General features: G+C 45.7%; 3 protein-coding genes across 11 annotated transcripts; all 3 read left to right on the top strand.

Annotated features, from left to right (window-relative positions):
• Nucleotides 1–1,527: 1,527 nt before the first annotated feature.
• Nucleotides 1,528–7,748, top strand: LOC123427136 (6,7-dimethyl-8-ribityllumazine synthase, chloroplastic-like). 8 transcript variants are annotated; one of them, XM_045111105.1, is made up of 12 exons: nucleotides 1,538–1,636; nucleotides 2,012–2,081; nucleotides 2,217–2,442; nucleotides 2,522–2,719; nucleotides 4,067–4,288; nucleotides 4,368–4,492; nucleotides 4,780–4,875; nucleotides 5,786–5,881; nucleotides 6,276–6,354; nucleotides 6,769–6,815; nucleotides 7,287–7,346; nucleotides 7,428–7,748. In XM_045111105.1, the coding sequence occupies exons 5-12, from the start codon at nucleotides 4,168–4,170 to the stop codon at nucleotides 7,464–7,466; spliced, it is 663 nt and encodes a 220-aa protein (XP_044967040.1). In that variant the 5' UTR covers nucleotides 1,538–1,636; nucleotides 2,012–2,081; nucleotides 2,217–2,442; nucleotides 2,522–2,719; nucleotides 4,067–4,167; the 3' UTR covers nucleotides 7,467–7,748. The 8 variants fall into 8 exon arrangements, with proteins under 8 accessions (XP_044967041.1, XP_044967040.1, XP_044967035.1 ...); XM_045111100.1 differs by having other exon boundaries at nucleotides 2,522–3,299; XM_045111102.1 differs by having other exon boundaries at nucleotides 2,522–3,299; nucleotides 4,057–4,288.
• Nucleotides 7,749–8,071: 323 nt separating this feature from the next.
• On the top strand, nucleotides 8,072–10,093 carry LOC123428616. Its single transcript, XM_045112830.1, has 6 exons — nucleotides 8,072–8,116; nucleotides 8,209–8,412; nucleotides 8,535–8,918; nucleotides 9,416–9,472; nucleotides 9,530–9,619; nucleotides 9,822–10,093. The coding sequence occupies exons 1-6, from the start codon at nucleotides 8,072–8,074 to the stop codon at nucleotides 9,969–9,971; spliced, it is 930 nt and encodes a 309-aa protein (XP_044968765.1). The 3' UTR covers nucleotides 9,972–10,093.
• An 11,505-nt stretch (nucleotides 10,094–21,598) lies between these two features.
• Nucleotides 21,599–25,410, top strand: LOC123427135 (peroxidase 46-like). Of its 2 annotated transcripts, none has more exons than XM_045111099.1 (4): nucleotides 21,599–22,594; nucleotides 23,223–23,402; nucleotides 24,499–24,664; nucleotides 24,759–25,410. In XM_045111099.1, exons 1-4 carry the CDS (start codon nucleotides 21,854–21,856, stop codon nucleotides 25,166–25,168), a joined length of 1,497 nt encoding a protein of 498 aa, XP_044967034.1. In that variant the 5' UTR covers nucleotides 21,599–21,853; the 3' UTR covers nucleotides 25,169–25,410. The 2 variants fall into 2 exon arrangements, with proteins under 2 accessions (XP_044967034.1, XP_044967033.1); XM_045111098.1 differs by having other exon boundaries at nucleotides 24,743–25,410.
• Nucleotides 25,411–26,342: the final 932 nt, after the last annotated feature.

The raw sequence follows: 26,342 nt of genomic DNA, 5'->3' as shown, positions 1-26,342 counted from the left end.
TTATAGGAAGTAAAGTGCTCCCGAGGACACATGGGAATTTCTGTCATGCTAGTTTCATCATGTTCATATGATTCGCGTTCATTACTTTGATAGTTTGATATGTGGGTGGACCGGCGCTTGGGTACTGCCCTTACTTGGACAAGCATCCCACTTATGATTAACCCCTCTCGCAAGCATCCGCAACTACAAAAGAAGAATTAAGACAACGTCTAACCATAACATTAAACTAGTGGATCCAAATCAGCCCCTTACGAAGCAACACATAGACTGGGGTTTAAGCTTCTGTCACTCTAGCAACCCATCATCTACTTATTACTCCCCAATGCCTTCCTCTAGGCCCAAATATGGTGAAGTGTTATGTAGTCGACGTTCACATAACATCACTAGAGGAAAAGACAACATACAACATATCAAAATACAGAACGAATACTAAATTCACATGACTATTAATAGCAAGACTTATCCCATGTCCTCAGGAACAAAAGTAACTACTCACAAAGCATGGATATATTCATGACCAGAGAAGTAATGAATATCATAATGGATCTGAACATATAATCTTCCACCAAGTAAACCAACTAGCATCAACTACAAAGAGTAATCAACACTACTAGCAACCTTGCGGGTACCAATCGGCGTCGCTAGACGGCGATTGGTTACAAGAGATAGACTAGGGTTTGGATAGGAGATGGCGCTGATGAAGATGTTGATGGAGATGACTCCCCTCCGACGAGAGGAGTGTTGGTGATGACAATGGCGACGATTTCCCCCTCCGGGAGGGAAGTTTCCCCGGCAGGATCGTCCTGCCGGAGCTCTAGATTGGTTATGCTCAAGTTCCGCCTCGTGGCGGCGGAGAATCCACGAAAGCTCCGTCTTGATTTTTTTCCGGACGAAACCCTTCATATAGCAGAAGAGGGGGGCCAATGGGCCACTAGGGTGCCCACAAGCCCTGTAGCCGCGGCCAGGGGGGCATGCCGCAGCTACCAGGCTTGTGGGCCCCTGGCAGCTCCCCTCTGGCACTTCTTTCGCCCAGTATTTTTTATATATTCCTAAAAAATTCCACGTTGATTTTCAGGGCATTTGGAGTTGCGCAGAATAGATGACTCAAACTTGCTCCTTTTCCAGTCCACAATTCCAACTGCCGGTATTCTCCCTCTTTAAATAAATCTTACAAAATAAGAAAGAAAAGACATAAGTATGGTACCATAAAGTATAATAACAGTCCATAAAGTGATAAATATCAACATGAAAGCATGATGCAAAAATGAACGTATCAACCAGCATGCTCTCCTCATCGTGCAATACACCTGTTTTCATCTGCCATTAAGAAAGAAGGGTCCGACACTTAGGGTCCACATGCCGGTGAGAGTAGACTGTAATCCCGGTCGGGATCGTCGCATTCCCAGTGTACCAAACATGTGTAGGATTCGATTTAGACCGGGATTCGCGAGTTCACGGTGAAAACGACTCGGATTTCGAGTTCAGGGTTTAAATAGCCCAACCACCATGAATTTAAGGTTTAAAATAGACTCCCCCCCCCTATCCTATCTCTCACAACTCCCCTCTCGACAGAACAAGCGGCGGCAGCGACGGCGATTGGATCGAGCGCTAGGACGGCGATTCCGACGCAACGGAGGTACAGACCCCCCCTTCTCCTCGTTCCCCTCTCTATCCTCTCTGTTTTCTGCCTCCGGGAACGGATCGAGCCGACTGCAACGGAGGGATCCGGCCGCCGGGAACGACCAGATTCGCCGGGGGCTGGAGGGGGTGGGGGGTTTGGCACTGGGGAAGGAGAGGGCAGTGTGGAACGGGAGGTTTGGTGAAGGAGAGGGCAGTTTGGTCGCCGGGAAGGAGAGGGCACTGGGGAAGGAGAGGGCAGTTTGGTCGCTGGTTTACCAGGGAAGCAGAGCGCCAGTGGGAGGAACTCTCTGTTCTGTTCATTCTTTTGCAACATGTATGTTCTTTCCATATATGCGCCTGACGATCTATTCCTCTTGTTTATTTTCTGCAGCTTGGACGGGAGATAGTGGCCTAAGGGGAGACACTCTTTTGCATCCTATCTGTTTGGAACTCTTCTGAAGGTATAAACTAGTGTACATTCTGCCATTAACATATACTTGCCGTCATGAACTGCTATGTCCTGCTGCCATGATCATGTATTTTGTAGGCTATGATTTACTTAGACCTTAATTCCTTGTTTCTTTTCCACAAAATAGGATTGTATCGGAGCTATTGATGGTACACATGTACGAGCCTCTGTAACAAAGGACATGGAGCCTTCCTTTCGTGGTAGAAAGATCCCTACAACTCAAAATGTGATGGCAGCCGTTGATTCTGATCTTCGGTTTACGTATGTATTGGCTGGTTGGGAGGGGTCAGCACACGATGCGCTAGTCTTACATGATGCGTTAACCCGTCCAAATGGTCTTCGTGTACCATAAGGTAACGAGAGTTAGCAACATTTTGTCAATGACACTATCGAATATAGCTAAGAGTAAACCGCTTGTTGCTCATATTGTAGGAAAATTTTATCTAGCTGATGCTGGATATGGAGCCAAGCCAGGGTTCTTGCCCCCTTTTCGTGGAGTGAGATACCATTTGAATGAGTGGGGGAACAATCCTCCTATAAATGAGAAGGAGTTGTTTAATCTTTGGCATTCTTCTCTTCGCACGACCGTAGAACGTGGATTTGGGTAATCTTACCACCTCAAACAAATTGGTGAGTGCAACAATCATCCCCTCTTCAATCCTCTCAACCAAACACACAAATGGCTATCCCTAGTCACCTCTATCCTCCCTACCAAACAAAATAATGCGGTTATCCAACTCATCTAATCCCTTGTAACCAAACAACAAAAAATGGCTATCCCCAGCCACCTGGTATCCTCACCCGTGAACCAAACGCCACCTTAGCCAGCTTTTGAAGGAATATTCCTAGGTATCTGTTTATCCCCACCCTACTTTACCATCAAACCAAACGAGTGGCATCTTTCCTAAAACTGACTATCCCTATCCACTGGTTGGTTATCCCTCAAACCAAACACCACCTAAATAGCGGGCCGGGACGAGGGTTCCTCTCTCATCCGCACGCTAACTCGTTGCACAAGAATTTCCTCCCACCCCCACCGTCTCGCCGCCGCCGCCGCCAGATAAGAAAAGAAGAAAAAAAGAGAGAGAAGGACTCGTCGGGAGGGCTCGAGATCTGTGTCGGGAGAGGGGGGAATTCTTGAGATCGGAATCGGATCAAGCGGGCGCGCTCGGGAAGGGGTTATTACCATACCAAATTTTCCCAGGAACCCGTAAGTTTCTTCGGCCAACCCGGAATGTTTTCCGTCTCTTTGATTGTGCCGCGGTAGTCTGTAGATTTCTGGCTTCTAGGTCTTGTTGTTGTGCGATGTAGTTGTGCTCTTTTGACCAGCTAGTTTCTAGGAGAATTGATCTCTGGTAGTTGTAGTTTGCATCTGGATCTGGGATGTATTATCTTAGCTATGACTTGTAGATTGGTTGCTCCTAGTAGTTACTACTCCAATATACAAGATCTATCTACCAGAAATGCAACTACTGAATGTATGTGCACAGTGATCATTAAATAGTTAATATTCAGTGATCATTATAATTAGATTATAATAGTTAATATTCAGTGATCATTTATATCTTGATAATATTAAATGCAACTACTCCAGTGTATTCTGGAGTTAATGCTCCTAGTAGTTAATATTCAGTAGTTAGATTGTAGTATCTTTGCTATGACTTGCAGTTTGCACAGTGATCTGGGATGTATTATCTTAACTATAATCTAATAGTTAATATTCTAGAGTTCTATTTTTTATTCGCCTTACGGTTCCAGAATTTTCTTAATCTAGAATTTTGTAATCTCGTTCCTCAGACTTCCAAATTTCGATTTGTATTTTTGGTTTCCCGTGAAATTCGACCAAAAGCACATTGCTTTTACCAAAACGCCACTCTGAAAAAGCACATTGCTTTTACCAAAATGCCACTCTGAAAAAGCACATTGCTTTTACCAAAATGCCACTCTGAAACGCACCTGACCTGCAGCTCTGCACAGGTGAAAAGGCAACACATCTTTGACATCCCCACGACCGGACTTGAGCAGCAGCAGGCCGCAGCAGACAGATCTTCTCGACACCCACCGACGGCTAAGCGGATATGGCGGCTTCACCGGCAACGTCGTCCGCGGCCGCGGGGGCCTCCTCCTCCGCGTGGCTATCCAGCGCGCCTCTGCGTTCGCCCAGAGTCGCCGCTGCCTCGTTCCCGTCGCCCAACTCCGGTACGCTCCTGCTCACCATCTCGACCGCCGCTCTTTCGACGGCCTGCTGCTTCTGATTCCTGCCATTCGATTCGTGCAGTTCGTCCGGCCGCGCTGGTCGTGGATGCTCGGGCCTCTCGGCTCTCCGTCGTGACCGCAGCCGCCGCAGGGCACCAGCGGCTGATGGGGTCGCTGACCAACAACGAGGGGCTCAGGTTCGGCGTGGTGAGTGATTGCTCCTCTGTGTCGCCACCTCTTGGCCAGCGAGCGACTTTACTTCAATAAGAGACAGTGGTTAATGGCTTATGACTAGAAATAGAATCACTGGAGATAAAACTTGTACTGAACCTGTTAATGAAATCTTGGCCATGAACAAAACTTATAAGGAGACAACAACACTACCAGCATGATTAATAGAGGGAACCACCTGGCAAATAGAACCACTACCTTCCTGTTTTTCAACACCATTTACCTTTCCATTGTCTAACTCTGGTTCTTTAATCGACGTGCAGGTTGTGGCACGGTTCAATGAGATAGTGACCAACTTGCTTCTGCAGGGGGCTCTAGAGGCATTCGAGCGATACTCCGTCAAAGCAGAAAATATCACCGTGCGTATCTTTATTCACTTGTTTAAATCGAAGTTATTTTGGGCCATGTTGAAATGCAAACATATCTTGAACCTCATTAACAACCCATCATGTTTTTCGGTTCTTAAAGAGGTGATGTTATAACCTAGCCCAAACAAAATCATCTCCCGGCTGCTCAGCAGTTTCTTGCCATGTAAATATCAGAACTCATGGTCAATTTGCAAAAAAGAAGACGAAGGAAAACAATGTGCCTTTGGATTAATATTGTTTGGTTGCTTTCCTAACTGCTGTTGGGGCCAAAACACTTGTTTCATGAACTATTGCCCATGAATCACCAATTCAGCATGCACCCACTCTTGTTGGATGACTTAACCACTTCAAGGAGAAACTATGTTGTTCCTGTTCTTTGGACAACATATATAATTTATGTATACGTGTTTGTGAACTACTTTGATCTTCCTTGATGAAAGTTTTACATGGGGGTTGTATAATTGTGTAGGGACACTAATATAACGAATTTTATCGCTCTAACAGAATCTTTGACATGACATATCTTTAAATGGGTTGTTTTCCATGTAAAGCCCCCCTCGCCCCCCCTCCACAAAACATAGAAGGGGAACGTATACCCATCTCGTATTGTACAGTACAGGCCAGCATACGTATGAAATACGAGGTGGGTGTATGTACGGCCGCCTGTAGTGTACAAAAGTGTACAATACGAGATGGGTATACGTTTCCCTTTTTACGTTTTGTGGAGGGGGGCTCTACCGAGGCAAAAGTGTTCTTAGAAATCTTAGATATAAATAAATTTACACCAATATACATAGTGCATGATGCTTCATCTGCACACTGATTAAAAACAACCTTAATCCTAAATAAGTTATGCAACTATTTTTCCATGCATCACTCTAATTTTCAACTTCTTTTTTAGGTTGTTAGTGTTCCTGGCAGCTTTGAAATTCCTGTTGCAGCACAGAAGCTTGGGAAGTCTGGAAAGTATGATGCAATTTTGTGCATTGGGGCTGTGGTAAGTCTTCTTTGTATCTTTGTCAGATGATTAAATCTCAAAAGTTGAAGAGACCAGCATACTTTTATGCCCTTTTCTTCTTTTGCTGTCTATGAGGTAGAGGCTATCACATTATCTATAATTTAGAAATCAGAAAATCACAACTTGTTGGAATAAGGACTTTCACATATATCTTATTGTCTTTTAACATCTCTTAACCATGATTCTGCAACCTGTCTGTCTTTTAAGCAGCATAAGGCTAGCTTATGCCAAGCTTGATAAGTATTTCCCTCCATTAATCATGCTGCTCGTGTTGTTGTCATAGTAATACTAGCTAAAAGCTATCCTTCGTAAACCCATAGTTATCGTGTTGATGCTATTTGATTTTGAAGTTCTTTTTTGGAACGATTTGCAGATTAGAGGTGACACAACTCACTATGATGCTGTTGCAAACTCTGCTGCTTCAGGTGTACTCAATGCTGGATTGTCTGCTGGTATGTTGCTTTTATCTCTTAGCCTCCTTTTATCAAGCCAGTTGGGTTGTAGAGAACTTATTCTCTGAGTCCATTTATGTTCCAATTGTCGTATTTCTTATTAGTAAGGCCACTATGGGTGCATATGGATATGGGTTTACATTTAATTTTCCAGCTGTTAATAGGCATAACTAGATGGGAAAGTTTTTGATAATCATTGATGCTCAATGAACATTCAAAGCTAAACAGCAACAGATATCCATATATGTCTCATATGACTTAGAGAGTTATGTACCCAGTGACTAGTGTGAGTAAAGATTATTGGGTTCGAATTGTGACATCCGAACCTTGTGTTGTTTTCTCTATCTGGTGATTACAATTTGCAGCTACTTAAAATTCAGAATCTGGCTGATTGCTTTTCTAATTTTACCATAGGTATCCCCTGCGTGTTTGGTGTTTTGACCTGTGATGACATGGACCAGGTAATTCATGATTCAGTAACATATATGTCTTTTTAAATGTTCCATAAAAGCATAATTATGTATCCTGTTCGGTTGTTATTTCACCCATCTATTTTAATTAGCTAGTTATTCTGTACCATGAATCCATAGTACCATCAGAAGAAATAACATTTTTGGAGGAGGTAAAGACTTGAATGTTCTCGATCATGTTTCAAAGCCATATGCCAACTCAAACTGAAGATGCATCTCCACTTGTACATGCTGATAAGAGAAGCAATCCTGTTGATATGCGTTCTGTAAAGTAATCTCAACTTGGTTCCAGCATGCGTGTAGCAATGATGCAGAAGTGTGAAGTGCCCTACATGCTTTATGGTGCAATTGCCATGTGCATAACGTGATCATTTAGCTTATGTGTGGTTTGATCCTTGCTTAACCAATTAAACTTTCCTTGTGTGAAAACAAATGCTAAAATCACACACGTTCTTGCTGCAGGCGCTAAATCGTGCTGGTGGCAAGGCAGGAAACAAGGGCGCCGAGACCGCTATAACAGCTGTAAGTACTTATTTGCTTGGGAAGTTTATAAACCCGTCTACTTTTACAGTTCACCTGACAGACTCCCATCTCCTGTTGTAGATTGAGATGGCCTCGCTGTTTCGGCATCACCTAGCCTGATGGTACCGAATGCTGTTGTCGTCGAGCCAGCGAGATTTTCTCCCCTGTCCGTGGCAATCAGAGTTTTCTCTTAACACAATTGTTTCATATTTCTTTGTATTGCTACAGGCTAGTGTTTGATCTGTCGTTTCAATGTTATTTTGGTCTGTATGTATGTACTCCGATTGCCGGTCCACCTTTGCCCGCAAGAAACTTGCAAGTCTAGAGCTGGAATAAACCTTTTCTTTAACACAGAATAAATCTTTTTCTAGATGCATGAATAAACCTTTTCACCGTGCCCTATTTTTGTTTCGTGATGGGTGGCTGTCTGGGTAGTGTCTATTGTAGAACTGAGAAAAAAATGTTGCAGCATGTATGTTCATGGTTGTTGGCTGGGCGCCTGTGCTGCACAAACACGTTCGGTTCGGTGGTTCCTCTTCCTCCCCGGTAGCGACCTCCGCTCCGTTGCATCGCTAGTTCTCTGACATGTGCGGATGGTAGTTTATACATTTCTTATTAATTGTAAACATTATTGATCAATTAAGCTTAGTGATCGTCCAGATTTCAATCTCTGACGTTCGTATTATTTCTGAATTTATTTTAGATTTTTCGACGATGCACATTCAATGAAAGGAGACGTTTCCGTCAACGACGACGTGTTCATAATGACTGTAAATTTTAAAACTGTATGCATGTGTATGTTCATAAAGATGAATGTATGTGTGTTTATACGAATGTTTAAGTCGTGTTAAATTCTTTTAAGCTTAGCGATGTTCTTTTTCTTTTAGAAAAACCCGCCTTCGCGGGGCTCCCTGCGCTGGGTATCCGGTGTATCAGGGTTTCTTTTAGAAATGTGCAGCAACACACATCTTTACTCTTCGCCGGCCGGAGTTGGAGCCACGTCGCCGACGAGCAGACGCTGACCGTTGACGCACCTCCCACCTCGGCGCCTCCGTCGCAGCCGCACGTCCCATCTCGGCGACGCCGCTGCCCCTCCGTCCCCGCCCGCCGCGCAGCCCACCACTAGTCCAATTCGAGAAGGACCGCAGCCCGCGGGACTCGATCGATTGGTTCGGCCGCTGAACTCAGCACGCCTCCTCCATCCCGACACCTCGCCCGCCGCACCTCCGTCTCCAAAAAGAGCCAGTGTCCGCCTTGTTGGTCGTTGCTTACCGCGCTCGTCTTGGCAATGGCAATGGGGGGTTCCGCGGGATCGACGTCGACGACTCTCTTCCCGACTGGGAGTGGAGGCCTTGCCGCAAGATGGGGGTGCCATCTGATTCTGAGGTCAGATGCTCAACGGACTTGACCTCCTCATCTCTTAGTTATCTATCTCTCTTGTTATTTTTTCCGTCACTTGGATTTAAGGACATGTTTGGGACTGTTTTGCTCCATCAAAATCAGCTCCGCTTCATCAAATTCACTTTAAAGCAGTTTCATATAGGAGTTGCAACCATTTCAAGAGAATGTTTGGCTCTCATTTAGCTTCAGCTTCACGAATGAAAAATTTGGTGAAAAGGATCTATTTGATTGGATGAGAGGTAATAAACGAAGGGGTATCCACTTACTGGTGGCAGTGGTGGATAATTTTCTTCCAACTCCAGTTTCCATAATTTTATGGAACACCTCCTAGAGAGCTTCACAAAAAAAAAGTAGTTGGACCCCAGATTCTAGTTTTTTTGTGAAACGGTATATCGTGAAGCTACCCCGTTTGGCTTACATTTTCTAGAGCTGAGCTGAATTTCTGAAGCAGAGCAGTCCCAAACAGACTCCAAGACTCTGAATTTTGCGATAACCCATGGAGCGGCTTGTTTTCTGCAGACAGACTGAGGGGTTCGTAGCCCTCCAAGGAGTGTACCGCATTGGCGCAGGAAGCCAGGTGGGCGGGCTGTTTATTTCTTTGGCTATCTGATGGTAATATGAAGCTGCCAAGGCATTAGTAATTTACTGAATGTCTCCTTCTGGAACAGAGTGAGGAGAGCGATGACGACCCTGCCCCTGATGATGTTGTACAACATGATACCTGGGTAAGTTTTTACTGGGCTGGGCATTCCTGTTCCAGTATCATATGTTTCTGTTGCCAGAATGTTGCTATATTACATCGCTCTGCACCCAGCCGCTTCATATGTTCAGACTTCAGACAAAAAAATACAACAGTTTCACCAAATAGCTGTGTAAGTCTGCAATTTGAATTGATGTTTTTTCAATAAGGACCGTGATAACTGCGATCCTTCTTTTGCGATTGACTTTTAAGTTATAAAACTAAAAATCTTCAGCTCCTAATTTAAATACTCCCCCGTCCCAAAATAAATGTCGTTGATCTAGTATAAAATTTGTACTACAAATTTTGCGACACTTATTTTGGGACGGAGGGAGTATTCGCCAGCCATGATTTCTATCTCTTTGCAGGTTCAGAGCTCCAGGGATAATGTTCATGTTTATGATTTCCATATTGTCTACAGCTTTTCTTACAAGGTTCCGGTGCTATATTTTCAAGGTCTTCAGTCTGGTATGCACATCCCGTAAAATTGCTATATATTTACTTCCTCTGTTCTCCTTTTTGATAGCCAACATCTGCAACTTGTCCTTAGGTGGGCAGCTACTAACTTTAGATGAGATAAAAAAGGAGCTGACTTTTCATACTTGCCCACCTAAGGATGTAACTTTAGGTGGGCAGCTATTATATGGCAAGACTTTTCATACTTATGATTCTTTTTTTGTTTCCTAACTATTAGACATGCAAGACTTGCCATATAATAAATAATATTAATGTCTGATTTTTATTTGATCTGATATGGTTATCTATTGCGCGTATTTTTGTTTCCTAGATATCTAATACACGTATATAATACCTATACCTACTAACACATGTATTTAATTTTTTTGAAACGTTACATTTTATTTTTGTTTTCTAACTATCTAATATAGGTATGGAATACCTACTAATAAAATTATGTACATACGCGGGTAGGTATATAATCAATAGTTTATTTGCTAACTATCTAATACCTAACGAAATTATTTACATACACAGGTACGTATATACCCAGCTCCATAGAATATGACTACGTATATACCCGGCTACATAACTATATTCGTACATGAGTATTTTCCCATGGGGACAAAAGGTAACCATACCTTTTATACCCAAGATGATGATATACCTAAGTATTTAATTATGTATATGACTTCTTATATTATATAAAAAGGAAAAAAGTGCATGTATAAGAAATAAAGTTGGGCACGTACATGAAGCATACATGGCCGGACCATTAATTGCTCATTTTTTCTACCTTATTTAATCTATGCATTAAGGGTCCATATCAAGCAATAATTAGCAATAATTATTTCTTAATAAAGAGCTAATGGGTTGATCCATTATGATTAATACTAATTACACATGCACACATCTCAATGTAATCCAACGGTTTTTAGGCAAGGTGCCCCAAACGGGCGTCCTAAAATGGTCAAATGTTTGGGGCACCTAGGTGACTGGGCACCTTGATTGTTTTGAAAACCGAGGTATATATATACATATACATATATATAAAGCAAATATTGCTTCTGTCCTCCGTCATTGAAACTACCCTCAAAGTTGTAATAAATTACCCACTATGCCATCCATAAGTTATAAAAAACGGTTCGTTTTTTTAAATCGCAGCCCGTCGTGCATGTTTCATATAAAGTTATCCCTAAATATGTGCATAAGATAATAAGTGGCTGACTGGCTGCATCACTTGGGAGACCCGAGTTCGAGTTCCACTTCTCTCGCCTTTTGCTGTTCGCTTCCTTTTTAACTCGCAGTCCATCAAAGCTGATTCATACAAAATTATCCCAACAAGCATCACCAAAGAACAAGAGCCCGACTGGCTATGTATTTCGAGCTTGCATTCGGGAGATCTGAGTTCAAATCCCATTACTCTCCTTTTTCTGTATTTTTTTCATATCTTCCAAGCCTTGACCTTAATTTAACATGTTACATATGAAAATCATCCAAAAAATTATGCAGATTCCAAATATAATATTATCATGCATGTTTATTATTTCAGTAATTATATTTATGATGTATCCTTAATTCATACTCTTTATATGGGATATATTGAATGTCTAATATATATGTTTCCTACCATTTAAATTGATTAGCTAGGATAGATTGATACTCTCATAAAATCGACTATCGGCACATTAGGAATGTTCATTCCTACCAACTACCATATGCAAAAGGTCACAACAAGCACATGCCCATTCTCTCTAATTCGTAGAGTGCACAATAATCAACCCATGTACGCTGATGTACACTAAATTGTTGATGTATGTTTAAAACTAAGTTAAGTCTTCACATGGATACAATTGCAAAAACATATATCAACAAGACAAAAATGATATTGTTATGCACATGCTAACATTGAGTACTAAAATGTACTTTGCTATTTTCAACCTAATGCACTATTTGTTGGGCATCAGTGAGGAGAAACGTAGGCAAAGGCATGAATTGATACCAACAACTAGGTAGGTATTTTTTTTGTCTAATAAATTGGACACAACTTCAGTACACTTATAACACCGTATCACCTTCATGTTTTTTGCACAACACCACTTATCATGTTGTTTCAAATATGACCTCGTGAAAGATTTTAAAAGATTTGCTGATAACGTCTAATGTATGTATGATGAATGATTTATTTTTTTCCGTTGCAACGCACGGACATATTTCTATTACAATAAAGCAAATATAGCTTCTGATAATAGGATTTTTAGTATTACATTAGATCTTAAAGTATTACAATTACAAACCACACATAAGAGAGGGGAGATGGTTTGGAGGATAAGTGACGACATTGTTGATTTGCTATGTTAAAATAGAGATCATGGACCTAAATAAAGGGTCGTGTACATTCTTAGATATGTGATGTTTCTTTTCTCCGTTGCAACGCACAGACATTTTTGCTAGTGATATGTAAAACACATACATGCTTTCTTGTTCACTAATTAGTTGAAACCTTAGATTCGCTAAAAATGGTTGAGCGTCTCTTGCCCTCCTGCAGGAGCATCCCCACCTAAGTAGGCCATGGTTCACCTTGCATCCATGTGGAACCAGTGACTGGATGAAGTTGCTTCTTCATAAACTGGGAGACAAGGATCGATCTCTGCAATACTTGGCAGCATGGTTATCTGTGGTTGGTCAGGCAGTAGGATTGAAAATCCCGCTTAAGCTTTATTGCAATTCATAGGTTCACCCTCTTTTAAGTAGTACGTACTATTGTCATGTGGATGTGCCGTCAGCAGCGATGGTGAGTGAAATAAGAAGTGTTCAACTCTTTTTAAAGCAAGTACAATAGTATAGCCAACTGCTGGCTATAAACCATTGTCATATCATCTATAGTTCATCTTGTAGCCAACATGTACAATAGTTTATTGTAAAAATGTATTATTTTTTTATTATATGACCCACTTTCATATTTATAAAATGCATAGGAGCACGTGCTAGAGCTGGCTTTTAACTAAGAGTCCGTTTACCTTCTCTCTCTTTTTCTCTTTCCTTTAACTAAGCAAAAATATATTAGTTTATTTCTTATAGCCAGCTGACTCAGCTCTATTGTACTTGCTCTTATTTTGCTTTGTATATGTTCAAACATTTCTCTCGATAACTTGACCATTTTGCAATGCGATGACTATTTTTATTTTATCTGTAGGAATGGCACGGTTGCACAAACCGCGGCATGGTTGAAGCTTTAACATCTAGTTTTATCCTTGGGCATGCGATTTTTTTGAAGGTACCTGCCTGAAAGAATCATGCAAACTGAGGCCTCTTTTGGTCTATAGGAATTCTGTCGGAATTCTATATGATAGGATTTTCATAGTTTTTTCTTGGAGCCCTTTGGGTTGCAGGAACGGATTTCCTATTCCTATGTAGGATAGGAACCAATCCTTCAACGCTTAAGGGAATAACACGTCAAGCTAAAAACCCGCTTTGGGTGGCTTCGCAACAAAGTGATTGCGCACACACGTTTTCGGGAGATTAGGCGTGTTTTTTTAAAAATGATCATAATCAACCGGATGATCTCTGTCTCTCGTAAACCCGCTTCTCCATTCGACACGTGTCCTCGTGGGTCAGCCCACCGCATCCATCTAACATTATCCTCACTCCTTCTCCACCTTATCCTCAAACAGTCGCGGGGCATCTTCCTCACCAGCGTCTCTCTCCCTCTCGCCTCTCTCATGCAGACTGAGCCGACCATTGCTGGAGACTTGCCCCCTCCTTCTCCTCCTTCCCTATCGTGCTATAGGGATGCTGCAAGCCCCGCCGCCAAAATCCGTTGTGTTTGTGTTGCAGCGAAGCATCAATGGAGGGTTGCCATGGCCGTCGGCGACGGAGGCAGCCGGTGCTACAAGGGTAGCGAGTTCATCGGCTCGATCGACGCGATCTGCGGGGTCGATCGGGCTGGCACGTCGGAGCGGCGTCCCCGTATATATGGCGCAATGTTTGTGGTCTGCGGGCATGCATCTCATGTAGCAAGGGCTACGAGGTGTCTGTGTCATGCAACGATGCGACTGGATGTCGGGGCGGCGGCTTCGAAGCCGGTGGCGTGTGTTTGTTGTAATTGTGGTATTGGACTGGATGATCGACGAGGCTACATTGCGTGTGTGGTTTTTTAGCCTCGTTTTCGTGATAAACTGATTCATTCTATAAGATTTTCGATCCGGGTTTTTCTTATAAACTAGATTAATTCTCTCTTTTTCTTACTGCAATGCGAGAGCTCCTGGCCTATGACGAGGTTGCGTCAAAAAATCAAACACGCACAAACATTTCACTCCACTTGATTTTTAGACAAGGCGCGTGGACGGGTTTTTCACTGTTCTGACCCACTAGCGGTAAAATAATCACAGAACGAACTCGCCTCAAAACAATTTCACGTTTTAATCCTTTTTAAAAACGTCATAAACCGTGGCATTTCATGTCACTTATCAAACGCCAGTCCAATGTGACGTTGCAGGTCACTTATGAAACGCCATACTATTGTGGCGTTGCAAGCCAACAGTGAAACGCCAGACACCCTGGTGTTTCTTAAGGAGATAACTGCCCAGCCCGACTCCGTCGCCACCAACCACCTATTCTTCCTCCTCTTCCTTTCGAGCTTACACGAAAAGTTCTCCCTCCTCCTCCAGATCCCCCCTTCGATCTCCCTCCTCCCTCAACCATTTGGTGGGTTATTTGGGGCAAATCGAAGAGGCTGGTAAGCTCCTCCAATCCCTTCAATTAGTTTTTGCAATACCTTTGTGTTTGTGTAGCTTTTTTTGCATTAGGTGTAACGTATGTTTTGAAGTAAAATATATTTTGTGATGGTTAATGCATAGATTTTTGGCAATATGTGTAGTTTTTGGTGGCTCTAGGTATAACCTAAGTTTTGTTCATATTATTTGCACTAGGTTTATGCCTAGGTTTAGTTCATATTATTTGTACTAGGTGAATGCCTAGGTTTAGTTTATATTATTGGCACAAGGTGAATGCCTAGGTTTTGTAGGATACCCAGTTTTGTACATATTATTGACACTAGGTGAATGCCTAGGTTTTTGGCACTAGGTGTAGTGTGATTGTTTTAGACACTAGGTTAATGCCTAAAAGAATTATGTTCATATTATGTAGGATGTTTCAGCCGGATAGATATCCGGACCTTGATGAGTTCTACGAGCAGAAGCATCGTGCGGTGCTAGTGGAAAGAGGTGAGGTAATTATGATGGCCTTGATGATTATTTTTCTATATTCCATGATTTTCATATCGTGACAAGTTGAGATAACTAACAAATTATGCGTTTGTTGGTTTAGGTTCCTCCACTACTTCGTTTGAGGGGCATAACCTGAATGAATCTCTCTTATACGACCCTCGGTACGAGCCTTATTTTAGAAGAATGGATCTTCTTCAGTTTGTGCTCAACTTTAAAGGCACACCACCATGGTTGAACGCCACGGCCCTTACCGCCCTTACGGACCGTTGGAGGCCGGAGACACACTCTTTTCACCTTCCTCTTGGTGAGATGACCATAACTCTGGAGGATATTGCTATGATCACCGCGCTTCCGATCGAGGGCAGGGCTCTTACAGGGAAGGTTAGGTCCGATGGGTGGCGCCAATGGGTTGCAGCATTGGTTGGTGTTGAACCCGAGCCATGGATTCATGAAACCAGGAAGGATCCTATGCCATCCGGTGTGTTGTTCTCTTGTCCGGCTGTTGTGGAGAGGTTCGCCAGGGCTTACCTCTGGAATCTTTTGACCTAAATGGTGTTTCCGGATGGCACGGGGGACACAACCTCGTGGATGTTTTTATCCTCTTCGTGACTGGGATGTTAAGTGGAGTTGGGGTTCGGCGGCACTAGCCTTCTTGTACCGTCAGGTATGGCTTAATATCATGCATTTTCGTTTTATTAAATGGGTATATGATGCATTTTTATTATATTAAATGGGTATATGTTGCATTTTCATTTTATTAAATCTGTAGTTGGATGGAGCATGTATGAGGAGCAAGCCGACGTCCACTCTTGGAGGTTTTGTTTGGGCCCTACAGGTTTGGATGTGGGAGCGTATCCATGTTGGTCGTAACCTTGGCCTTCCTTCGAAAGAACCTTGGATGTACCCGTTTGACGGAGATGAGGAGCGGTATCCCACTATCGCACACACATGGGCTAATGTCCAATAGACGAGTATCGCAACTGTGGGGCGGTATAAGGCATACATAAGCGAGCTAGACATGCTGACTTATGAACATGTAAATGCTTTAGCAAATTTTCTGGAAAATTTTCATGGATGGTCGAGCAACTTGTTGCTATGTAGGTGAATTGAAGGCCGTACACGGTACTTAGGCAGTTCCCTCTGAGCAACATGTGCCTTCGTGACCAGCATCTTTGACGTGTGCGGTGCCCCATGATATGCTTTTTTGCGGTGGAGTGGCATCTTCCTCATCGTGTTTCAAAGCAGTTCGGAGTCCAACAATGTAGCCCTCCGGATCACGTCGAGACAAGTGTGGTGCTACATAAGTGAGTATTTTGTATCACGTGTTTATCCTGTTGATCAATGTCTAACACGAGAAAATAGAACTGATGTAGTATTGTAATGCTTTGTAGGACAAATCGGCAAAACAATAAGAGTGTCATCAATGGGTAGGAGCACCACATTATGTGGGTGGACACGTGGAATGCTCAGAGACATAGTCGAGTTGAAACTGATCAAACACCCGACACTGACAAGGCGACATATTTAAGGCATTTGGAGTGGATGCGTACAGAGTACAAAGTTATCCACAAGGGTGCGTGGACTCGTTCCGATTGCTTGGACTTACTGCCAAGTGAGGCTGTTGATGCTGCATTCAACAATTCTATTAGGGAGACAGTTGGAGCTCATCTTGACTATGACCCTCTCCATGACCGAGTGGTACGTCCCTCCTTTAAAATATGAACACGTGTCATTTATTCGTGGGTGGTATGTCACATATGTTTTATCCATGGCACGGAGCTATGGAGATGTATCAACGATAGTAACGTGGTCCTTGGCCGTGCCCCATGTCCACAAACGGACGGGCTTGTTAGAAGTACTCTGCAGGTTAGATGTCTTGTTAACCGGTGTTTTAGTCTTCGTAGCTTTGTTAGCATATTAACATGTCATTTTCTTTTCCTTGCGCAGAAGGTCGTCAATCGGCGCCGCACACTAGCCACTTTACTTTCTTGCCATGGTGTTTCATCCACCGATGTAAGGGCACGTGCGCAGTATAGAATGGATGTGCAGTCTTCTGCTCGTCCGTCTTCCAGCCGTCCATGGGCTACTTCCGCTCGTCCATCTTCGAGCCGACCACGTGCTTCTTCTAGCCGAGCACATATTGGCGTTTTAAGGTGAGGCAGAAATTCCAGCCCCCTTGGCATTTTGAGGTGAGGCAGAAACGCCTGGCGTTCGTACTTGAGGCAGCAACGCCCCAGGGCGCTGTCGTTGAGAGGTTCTGTCAAATATGTGACAACAGAAAATGTACAACATGACAATAATAATTAAATATATCAAACTTACGAAAATGGTCCTTGTAGGTATCCGAACATTCCTCTACCACCACCCGAACCTCTACCCATAAAACATCCTCTACGACCAGCACTACCACGAGCACTTGAACGACCACGTCTACCACCGTCGGATCCTCGGCCCACAACAAGGCCACCACTTGAACCACCACGTCTACCACCGCCGGATCCTCTGCCACAGCAAGGCCACCATGTCTACCACCGCCGGATCCTCAGCCCACAACAAGGCCACCACTTGAACCACCTTCACCACCAGCACTTGAACCACCTCTGCCACCCACATCACTAGTAGATGCATTGTGACCTTTTGAGTTTTGTTTGTTTTGCAAGTCCTCTTATTGTGTCTCATTTCATTGCAATCATCGCATTGGTTCCTATCACGTGGCTCCATAAAATGTCCACTACCAAACTCTCTGGTGCTCATGAGGTCATTCATATCATTCCTGTATCGTTTTGTTCTCCTTCTACCCTTTGGTTGAACCATCATCTCTGGATCTGGCGTAATATTAGGGCCATGATACTCTGGCCACTGTGATGGGTCAAGAAAAGGGTGGAATCTCGACGCCCATGTTAACTTATGAGTTTGCAAGTTGAATTCATGCAACCTCACAACTACACCATCAGAGAAGGGAAAATTCCTCATGCGACATGCCGTCATCATGTGCGGGCATGTCCAGTGGTACTTAGTAGGCCGCTCACAAGTGCAATACCGCGTCCGAAGGGACACCGTAAATGAGCGACCACCATATGATTGCCCATCTCTCGTTGTACGCCTGGCTCATCCACTTGGTATTTCATTTCAGCATTATCGAAACAAGTGGTTCGCTGCATGGCTGACTTCTCTTTTTGAAACTCTAGCCACTCGACAACCTTCTTCGGATAGATCTCATTAGGAGGCTTCTCACTCTCACCAATCAACTTGTCGATTTCTTTGAAGTGCTTCAAAAAATACTCATTGAGCTTGTAAAAGGTATATTCAGCTATTGCCGTCACCGGCAACTGACGTGCCCCCTTCAAGACAAAGTTGAAGCACTCAACAAGATTGCTTGGCATGTCGCCATATCTCATGCCTCCTTCGTCACATGCCCGTGACCACTTATGTCTCTCATCTATATTCCTTTCTAGGAATTCTTTCCCACCTTCATTTGCCTTCTCATAGATTATGTTCAATCATTTCGTGAACGACTCAGCGGAGAAGGCTACACATGCGGAGTTAAGATCGTTCGCCAGATCCTTGTTCTTACAAGCCCTGTAAAAGTTTGCAACGAAGTGCCTCATGCACCATCAATGGTGAAGCCTCGCATGCCCTGGCATGTGAACATCAACGCCCTTCAATATGCCTTGGTGCCGATCGGATATGATGCATACCTCCCTATCGGGAGGAATGACCGTGCTTCTCACAAGTCTCATGAACCATTCCCAGTTGTCATGGTTCTCCACTGACACCAAAGCAAATGCCACAGGCAACACCTAATCATTAGCATCATGTGCCATTGCTATCATTAGTGCGCCCTTGTATTTGCCTGTCAAGAAAAGGGTGATTTTTGTATACCACTCCGCTTCTTTCTCAGTGAAGCCATCCTCATCCAACTCATTCACCGAGCCTTCATCATCTGACTCATCCACACAAGCACGCTGATACACAATGTCAGGATCCATGTCATTATGCCTTACTTGAGCCTATACGTCACCAACAATGTTGTGGTGCCTCTCATACTCTTCGTTGGAGTCATGACCATCATCTTTGATTGGTGCACTACCTCCGAACTCATATTGGGGATACTCATTGGCTTCCACTTCAACTTTATGCTCAACAATAGGCGCCACACCACTATACGGGCTCACATCATCTACTAAGGGTTGGTTCAAGTCAACATGAAAAAGAGGAGCATTGACCATCATACTAGCAAACACTTCGAGTGACTTGACTATCGAGGATGCAACAGCCTCCTTGTATGCAACCCAATGCAAATTTGACTTGATAGACATTGTCTTCATTCGACAATTGTGTGCTGACCCAACATCATATCTTCCTAATAATTCTACTTGGTCATTTGGATCAACCCACTTCAATCTTATCTGAGTTTCTGCCACAACCTCTTCATAAATAGGACTACTAAGAAATGTCAACACTTCCTCATATTTGTCAACAATATCAACATTCTTGAATGTCTCTTTGTCAACATAATGAATATTCACAATCTTGTTCATCTAAAAAAGGGAACAAAATTACCAATGCTAAGTATAACACATTCCTAACAAAACAACTAACAAAACATTACCCAAAACCTAACCCTAACCCTTGTCCATCCAAATTAGGCATAACCCAAACCCTAACCCTAACCCTAACAGTAAATCTTATCAATAATCATAAACCAACCAATACAATGCAACATAAATGGAACAACTATACTCATTAGTAGATAAACAAAGAACATCTATACTAATTATTGCAAAAACTATACTCATTATTAGGGCTACAACAAATGAGGAAAAAACCATCCAAATAGACAATTCCAACCAATAAAAAATGGGAAGATGAAGGAGGTTACCTCAAGCAATGCAAATGATACCGGATCCACGGACCAAAGCAATCCTTTTGAAAGGATTTAAGAGGGGAGAAATGGGGGAAAAGTGGCTACTGCTCGGGGATGAAGGGTGAGAGTAGTGGAAGAAGAGAGTGAGTGGAGGGTGGCCCCATAATAAATAGGCAAGTAGAAACGCCATAGCTGTTGGCGTTGCCGTTCTTGACAGAAACGCCACACTAGCATGGGGTTGTAGGGAAATGAAAATGCCAGAACAGATTGGCGTTTTGGTGATGGTAAGAAACGTCACATTTGAGTGGCGTTTGATAATAGAACTGCAACGCCACGGCTTATAACGTCTCAAAAAGATTAAACTGTAAAATCTTTTCAAACCGGATTTATTTTATGCACAATTTTAAATAATAGGTTAGAAAAGTGAAAAAATCCGTCGCACTCCCTCTGGGAACAGGTGAGGATTCACCGCTCGTCTTGTCCGCTAGCTTTTGCCGGCCACGCGTCTTTGCCCGGATCAGAACGCCTGCAGGCTTGCACGCAGGCAGCATGGCATGGCATGGCATAACACAATGCACAACAGCTCAGCGCTACACGTTCTTCCATCGAATCGTTCGTGCGTGTGTCGTCTCGGTCGCCGTCGCGCGCCAGTCCAACATACTATACCAGGCCACAGCTTTCTTTCAGAGGCATGTGAACGCGACCGGTTTTTCCAGGCCGCCAAAAATCCACAGGCCCGGGCCGGGCAAAGAAAACCTGTCCCCGCGGCGCTAGCGGTTGGCCGGCCGGCGGAGTAGCAGTAATAATAATAATAATAAGACGCTGACACACGAGGCCATCCAACAACGCGCGTTCCGTGCTGGTGCTGCGCAGCGAGTTTGAAAGCCCGGAATCGGAGAGCCCAAAAAGTCTCTGCCCCGGGGGCCCAGGGCCTGCATGCACTTGCAGCATTCGCAGATGGCATTTGACACTTGCCGCCGACCTCCTCCTCCTCCCCCAACCAACACCGGCACGCAACTAAATGCCGGCATCAATGGCAGAAGCCAGAGCTCCCCAGTTACTACGGCACACCAATCACCCGCCAAGCTCACCCCCCACCCCCTGGGCAGAACAGGCCACGCATTGCATGCGGTAAAAAGGTGATAGAAACGACGCCGAGAGAGAGAGAGAGGATAGAGAGCGAGAGAGCGTGGCAACTGGCGGCAACGGCAGAGCCGAGCCGAGCAGCGCGGCGTACGTGGCGTGAGAGCATTCATTCCGGCACCGGCTCGCGGCGGGCGGGGGGCGGGAGAACATCCGTCCATCCAGCGGCTTAATTAAATGACACCGTCACGAAACGACACGATACATCAACAAAAAATTACAATTCAATGAAACGAGATGATGGCTTTGTAGCAGTAGTAATAGTGGTACGGCGGGACGGGATTAAGCGGGCACCGGAGGGGAGCATGGTCGTATGTATGCGCCATGGCCATGCGGCGTGTCGCAAGCTGGCGTACACGAACACAGTGTAGCGTTGCGTTGGCCTGGCAAAAGGCTTTAATAGATGGAGAGAGCAAACGGGGCTACGCGTCGGGTAGTACGCAGCCGCTGCACTACCGCCCCTTTGCTCGGCGCCAAGAACAGTGGCGACGCGCTGCTCGCTTTGGTAGATTCTCCCTCCCGGCCAGCCAGCGCCATTGTTTCCTTGCGGCTAGCGCGCGCTCTCTCTCTCTTTCTCTCGCTCTCGCCAGCTAGCTGGTTCCCACCGCCGCGCTCGCTCGCCGGGTGATAGGCTCGTGAGGAAAGCGAGCTGGCTCACGGGTTCCATTCCGTGATGGATCGGTGCCGGAGGCGGCAATGGGGCGTCGCTTGCTCCGCGCTGCTCCTGTCGGCGCTGCTCGCGGCCGCCTCCGCGCAGTCGCCGTCACCGGCGCGGGCGCCCAACCCGGCACCGTCTCTTCCCGCGGCGCCGCGGCCGGCTCCTAGGCCGTCGTCCCCGGCCGTGCCGGCTCCCAAGCCATCGTCTCCCCCTGCCGCGTCGCCGGCGCCGAAGCAGACACCCGGCCCTTCGGCTTCGCCGGTGCCGAAGCCGCCGGCCCCACGCGCGCCGGCGCAGGCGCCAAACCCATCGTCTCCAGCCGCACCCGCGGCGTCACCGGTTCCAAGGCCGCCCACTCCACGTGCGCCGGCGCAGGCCCCACCACCACCAGCGTCACCTCCACCCCCGGCGCCAACGGCACCAAAGCCTTCACCTCCATCCCCGGCCCCAGCGGGACCAAAGCCTTCACCTGTGGCCCCGGCGCCGGCTCAGAAGCCGTCTCCTCCCACGACGACTACACCACCACCACCACCACAAAAACCGTCTGCACCTCCGACTCCACCACCGGCTCCGACGCAGCCTCCGGCGAACCCTTCCCCGTCAACGCCCTCATTGGCTCTGTCGCCCAGCTTCTACGCCGCCTCCTGCCCGAGCGTGGAGCTGGCGGTGAGCGATGTCGTCAGGTCGGCCTCCACCTTGGACTCCAGCATCCCCGGCAAGCTTCTCAGGATGGTCTTCCATGACTGCTTCGTAGAGGTATGGATTGGCAATAATACTGTAATATATTTTTTACTCGTCTTGCATTTGGGCGATGTGTTTTACTAGCACTGCAGCCATGCATTGGAGTTCAGTACATGCAAACAAATGCATTGCTCGTATTCTTGTTTTGATGTAATTTCACATGTCCATGTTCTAGATCTAGGCCTCAATCAATCGAGTTGGTCTTCCAGAAAATCATCATGTGTGTGATGTCATTGGGGCATTGCCTCGTCAGTTCTTACTATCTCGAGCAATTGTGATATTTGGCATGACAATGATCTTTCACCCTTTTAGTAAGAGAATTTGCTTCCCCCCTTCCCATAGTGGCCAAAGTGAATGGTTATCTCATACCTGCTGCGTCCTTTAGTTAGTAATAACACATAATGCATGTTCAAAACATTCATTCATCGGAATGGTCTAGGCTACTTTTGCTAATTTGAGCTAGGTAGGTGCATTATTCAGACCCAAAACATGAGCTATCATACGTGTCTAATGGTCGCCAATACATCACCAGTCTTTGGCATCTTGCATATGTGCAACGGCCAGCATTTTACAGACATGTTTCTGAAAGCTTACATGACATATGCACCACGAGTTTCAACTTCCCTAACCCTTTTCATCTCAGGGATGCGACGCTTCGGTGCTGATCCAAGGCAACGGCACGGAGAGGACCGACCCGGCGAACCTCTCGCTGGGCGGGTTCAACGTCATCGACGAGGCCAAGAGGCTGCTCGAAGCCGTGTGCCCGGCAACCGTTTCCTGCAGCGACATCATAGTTCTTGCTGCAAGAGACGCCGTCACATTTGTAAGTAGCATTGCAACCCCACCCAAACCCCATTGCACCCGTTAACTTTGCTCTTTGCTGCAGCATAAGCTTTCCCTTGCTACAATTCTCACAAAGCATGATTTTCCTGTTTGGTTTGGCATATGGCCCCTCTGAGCAGTAGTACTTGGTGGCGAGCATAGGACATCATAAACTCCGCACTGAATGCCGCACGGATTAGATCGTGTAGCGTACGGTGGATCGAGTGGTCCTGGTCCCGTACGTTGCAATGGCTGGTTGAAACATAGGATTAGCTGGTCTGCCTAATGAATACTCTACATACCGAGACCCTGGACAGCTTAGTGAACATAATCCCAGCTTATGACTGGGACCTGACCGTTTATGTGTGCATGATCAGTATGGAACATGGTTGATGGTCTCAGTTAAGGGTGAAACTTCACAACAGTTTGTGCTCTGAAAATTTACTCTGGATGACTGCATCTGCTAATATCAGGCCAAGAGAGTTGGCAGTAACATCTACATTCACCTATAGCCTCACTTTCGTATATACTACTCCCTCCGTTCCTAAATATAAGTCTTTCTAGAGGTTTCACTAATAAATTACATACAGGATGTATATAGACATATTTTAGAGTATTGACGACATATTTTAGAGTATTGATTCATTCATTTTGCTCAGTATGTAGACTTTTAGTGAAATCTTTTAAAAGACTTATATTTAGGAACGGAGGGTGTAGTAAATAACCATTTCTGCATGTGCATGGTCACTTGATCAGCATAGCACATGATAGATGGTCCCGATTAACGGTGATCATGGCAAAATGGAAATGGACATAAATGGAATTCTGAAACTTCAGAACATATGTACTCTCAAAATTTACTCTGCAGTTGCTGGCATCAACCATTCACCTATAGCTTCACTTTGACGCATGAGCAACTTGTACTAATTAGTAGCATGTTTCCTTCTCTTGCTTTTGCAAAGACTAATCTAATCTTGGCTCTTGGCTAAAACAGTAGCCCGGCTTGATTTTTTTTTCCTGAGGAGGAGCAACTTAGCTGACAAACAAACAGGCAAACCAACTGAACTGATGCTCAATTTTGTGTTGTTCCAAACCAGACCGGAGGGCCGTCGGTGCCCGTCTCCCTCGGCCGACGCGACAGCCTCGTGTCCCTGGCGTCCAACGTGAGAGCAAACATCATCGACACCGGCTTCTCCGTCGACGCGATGGCGGCGAGCTTCGCCTCCAAGGGGCTCTCCCTGGACGACCTCGTCACCCTCTCAGGTATACATACAAATACAAGCTCTCCCCAGCAAACATCACTTGCCTATGCATCGGCAGCTTCATTCATCGATCTGACAGACGGCGGGTGTCGCAGGCGGGCACACGATCGGGTCGGCGCACTGCGGCACGTTCCGGGAGCGGTTCCGGGCGGACGCGAACGGGAGCATGGTGCCGGTGGACAGCACGATGAACGCCGAGTACGCGACGGAGCTGATGCGCGCGTGCGCGGCGTCGGGGAGCGCGGCGGTGGGCTGCGACGACGGGTCGGCGGAGGCGTTCGACAACCGCTACTTCAGCAACCTGCTGGACGGGCGCGGGCTACTGCGCACGGACGCGGTGCTGGTGCAGAACGCGACGACACGGGCCAGGGTGGCGGCGTTCGCGCAGAGCCAGGACAGCTTCTTCGGCAGCTGGGCCGGCTCCTTCGCCAGGCTCACCACCCTCGGCGTCAAGACCGGCTCCGACGGCGAGGTCCGGCGGCTCTGCTCCAGCGTCAACGGCTGAACCGATCGCCCATGGGCATGTGCATGGGCATGTAACGTAACACGGGATACATAGGGCCATAGGGGGAGGTCGTCGAATGTACTGCTGTTGTTAAGTAGCGAGCTGAGCTGAGGATGAGGTTGATTCGTTTGTTCTTGTTGTTGTAGCTGATGACCAGGCTTTCTTTGCTTAGGCTGCGTTTTATCTGCAACCAAATACCAACCAAATCGAACACAATGAACTAGTAATACTTCGTTTTGGGACATGATTTTGTTACTATCAAACTCCATGCAGAAACTCGTCGTTTGGCAGTAATGGCGGCCAGTGTTCGTACGACGAACTGGAGAGGCACTGACGGAGTGCACATGGGCGTGCGAACAGTACCCACGGACTGACAGGCCACGCTCCGAGCTTTGAAAGCCGTCGACGGGACGTGTCCTGCCTGCCTCATATGTCGCCGATGGGCCCCTTCCAGCATGGTCAGACTACATAATTGAGCCCAGTTTGGGCTCTGTGCTTGAGTAAGTAGTAGTGCTACACAGCAGGATGCAGCTACGTGGGCCGCCAGCAGAGATGGGCGGGGACGGCTAGAAAGAAAGAGTAGAGAGGAGGGAAGAAGGATCCAGCAGCGGCGGCCTAGATCGAATGGGCCTTGCCTACCTTCGTTTTGGAAAGGTTGGTGCAGCTGGACTGCCACCATTGGCTAAACAAGAAAATGGACTGCTATATAAGCGCAAGATGTAACTTATTCGATTTCAATTTTCTTTAACACAGTATAGATGCAAACACTCATATATATATATATATATATATAGCATATACTCACTTTTATAAACATACACACGCACATCTATACTTGGCCACGAGGTATCAACCGGCCCGACCCGGTCGGTGGTGCCCGTGGGTTGGGCATGTGCCTTGGTTTTAAGCCTGAAGGTCGGGTTGTGTGAAATAAATGGTATGGCACGACCTCTTTTTGCTCCATAAACGATTTTGAAAAAGGAAGAAGGCTTTAGCTCCCTTCCATTGCCTTGGGTTGAAGATCAAGCGTGAACTTCTCCCTCATATTCATGATTAAATAAAGAGGCCCGAGGCCCGATGGGCTTTTATGTCGCTGGGTGGGTCTTGGACCTAATTTCTAGGCCCGATGCCCGAGTCGGGCCGGGATCGGGTCCGACTTTTCTGCTTCAGACTT

Source organism: Hordeum vulgare, chromosome 2H (assembly GCF_904849725.1).
Source record: "Hordeum vulgare subsp. vulgare chromosome 2H, MorexV3_pseudomolecules_assembly, whole genome shotgun sequence".
NCBI classification, from domain to species: Eukaryota; Viridiplantae; Streptophyta; class Magnoliopsida; order Poales; family Poaceae; genus Hordeum; species Hordeum vulgare.
This window is presented reverse-complemented; position numbering and strand designations above follow the sequence as displayed.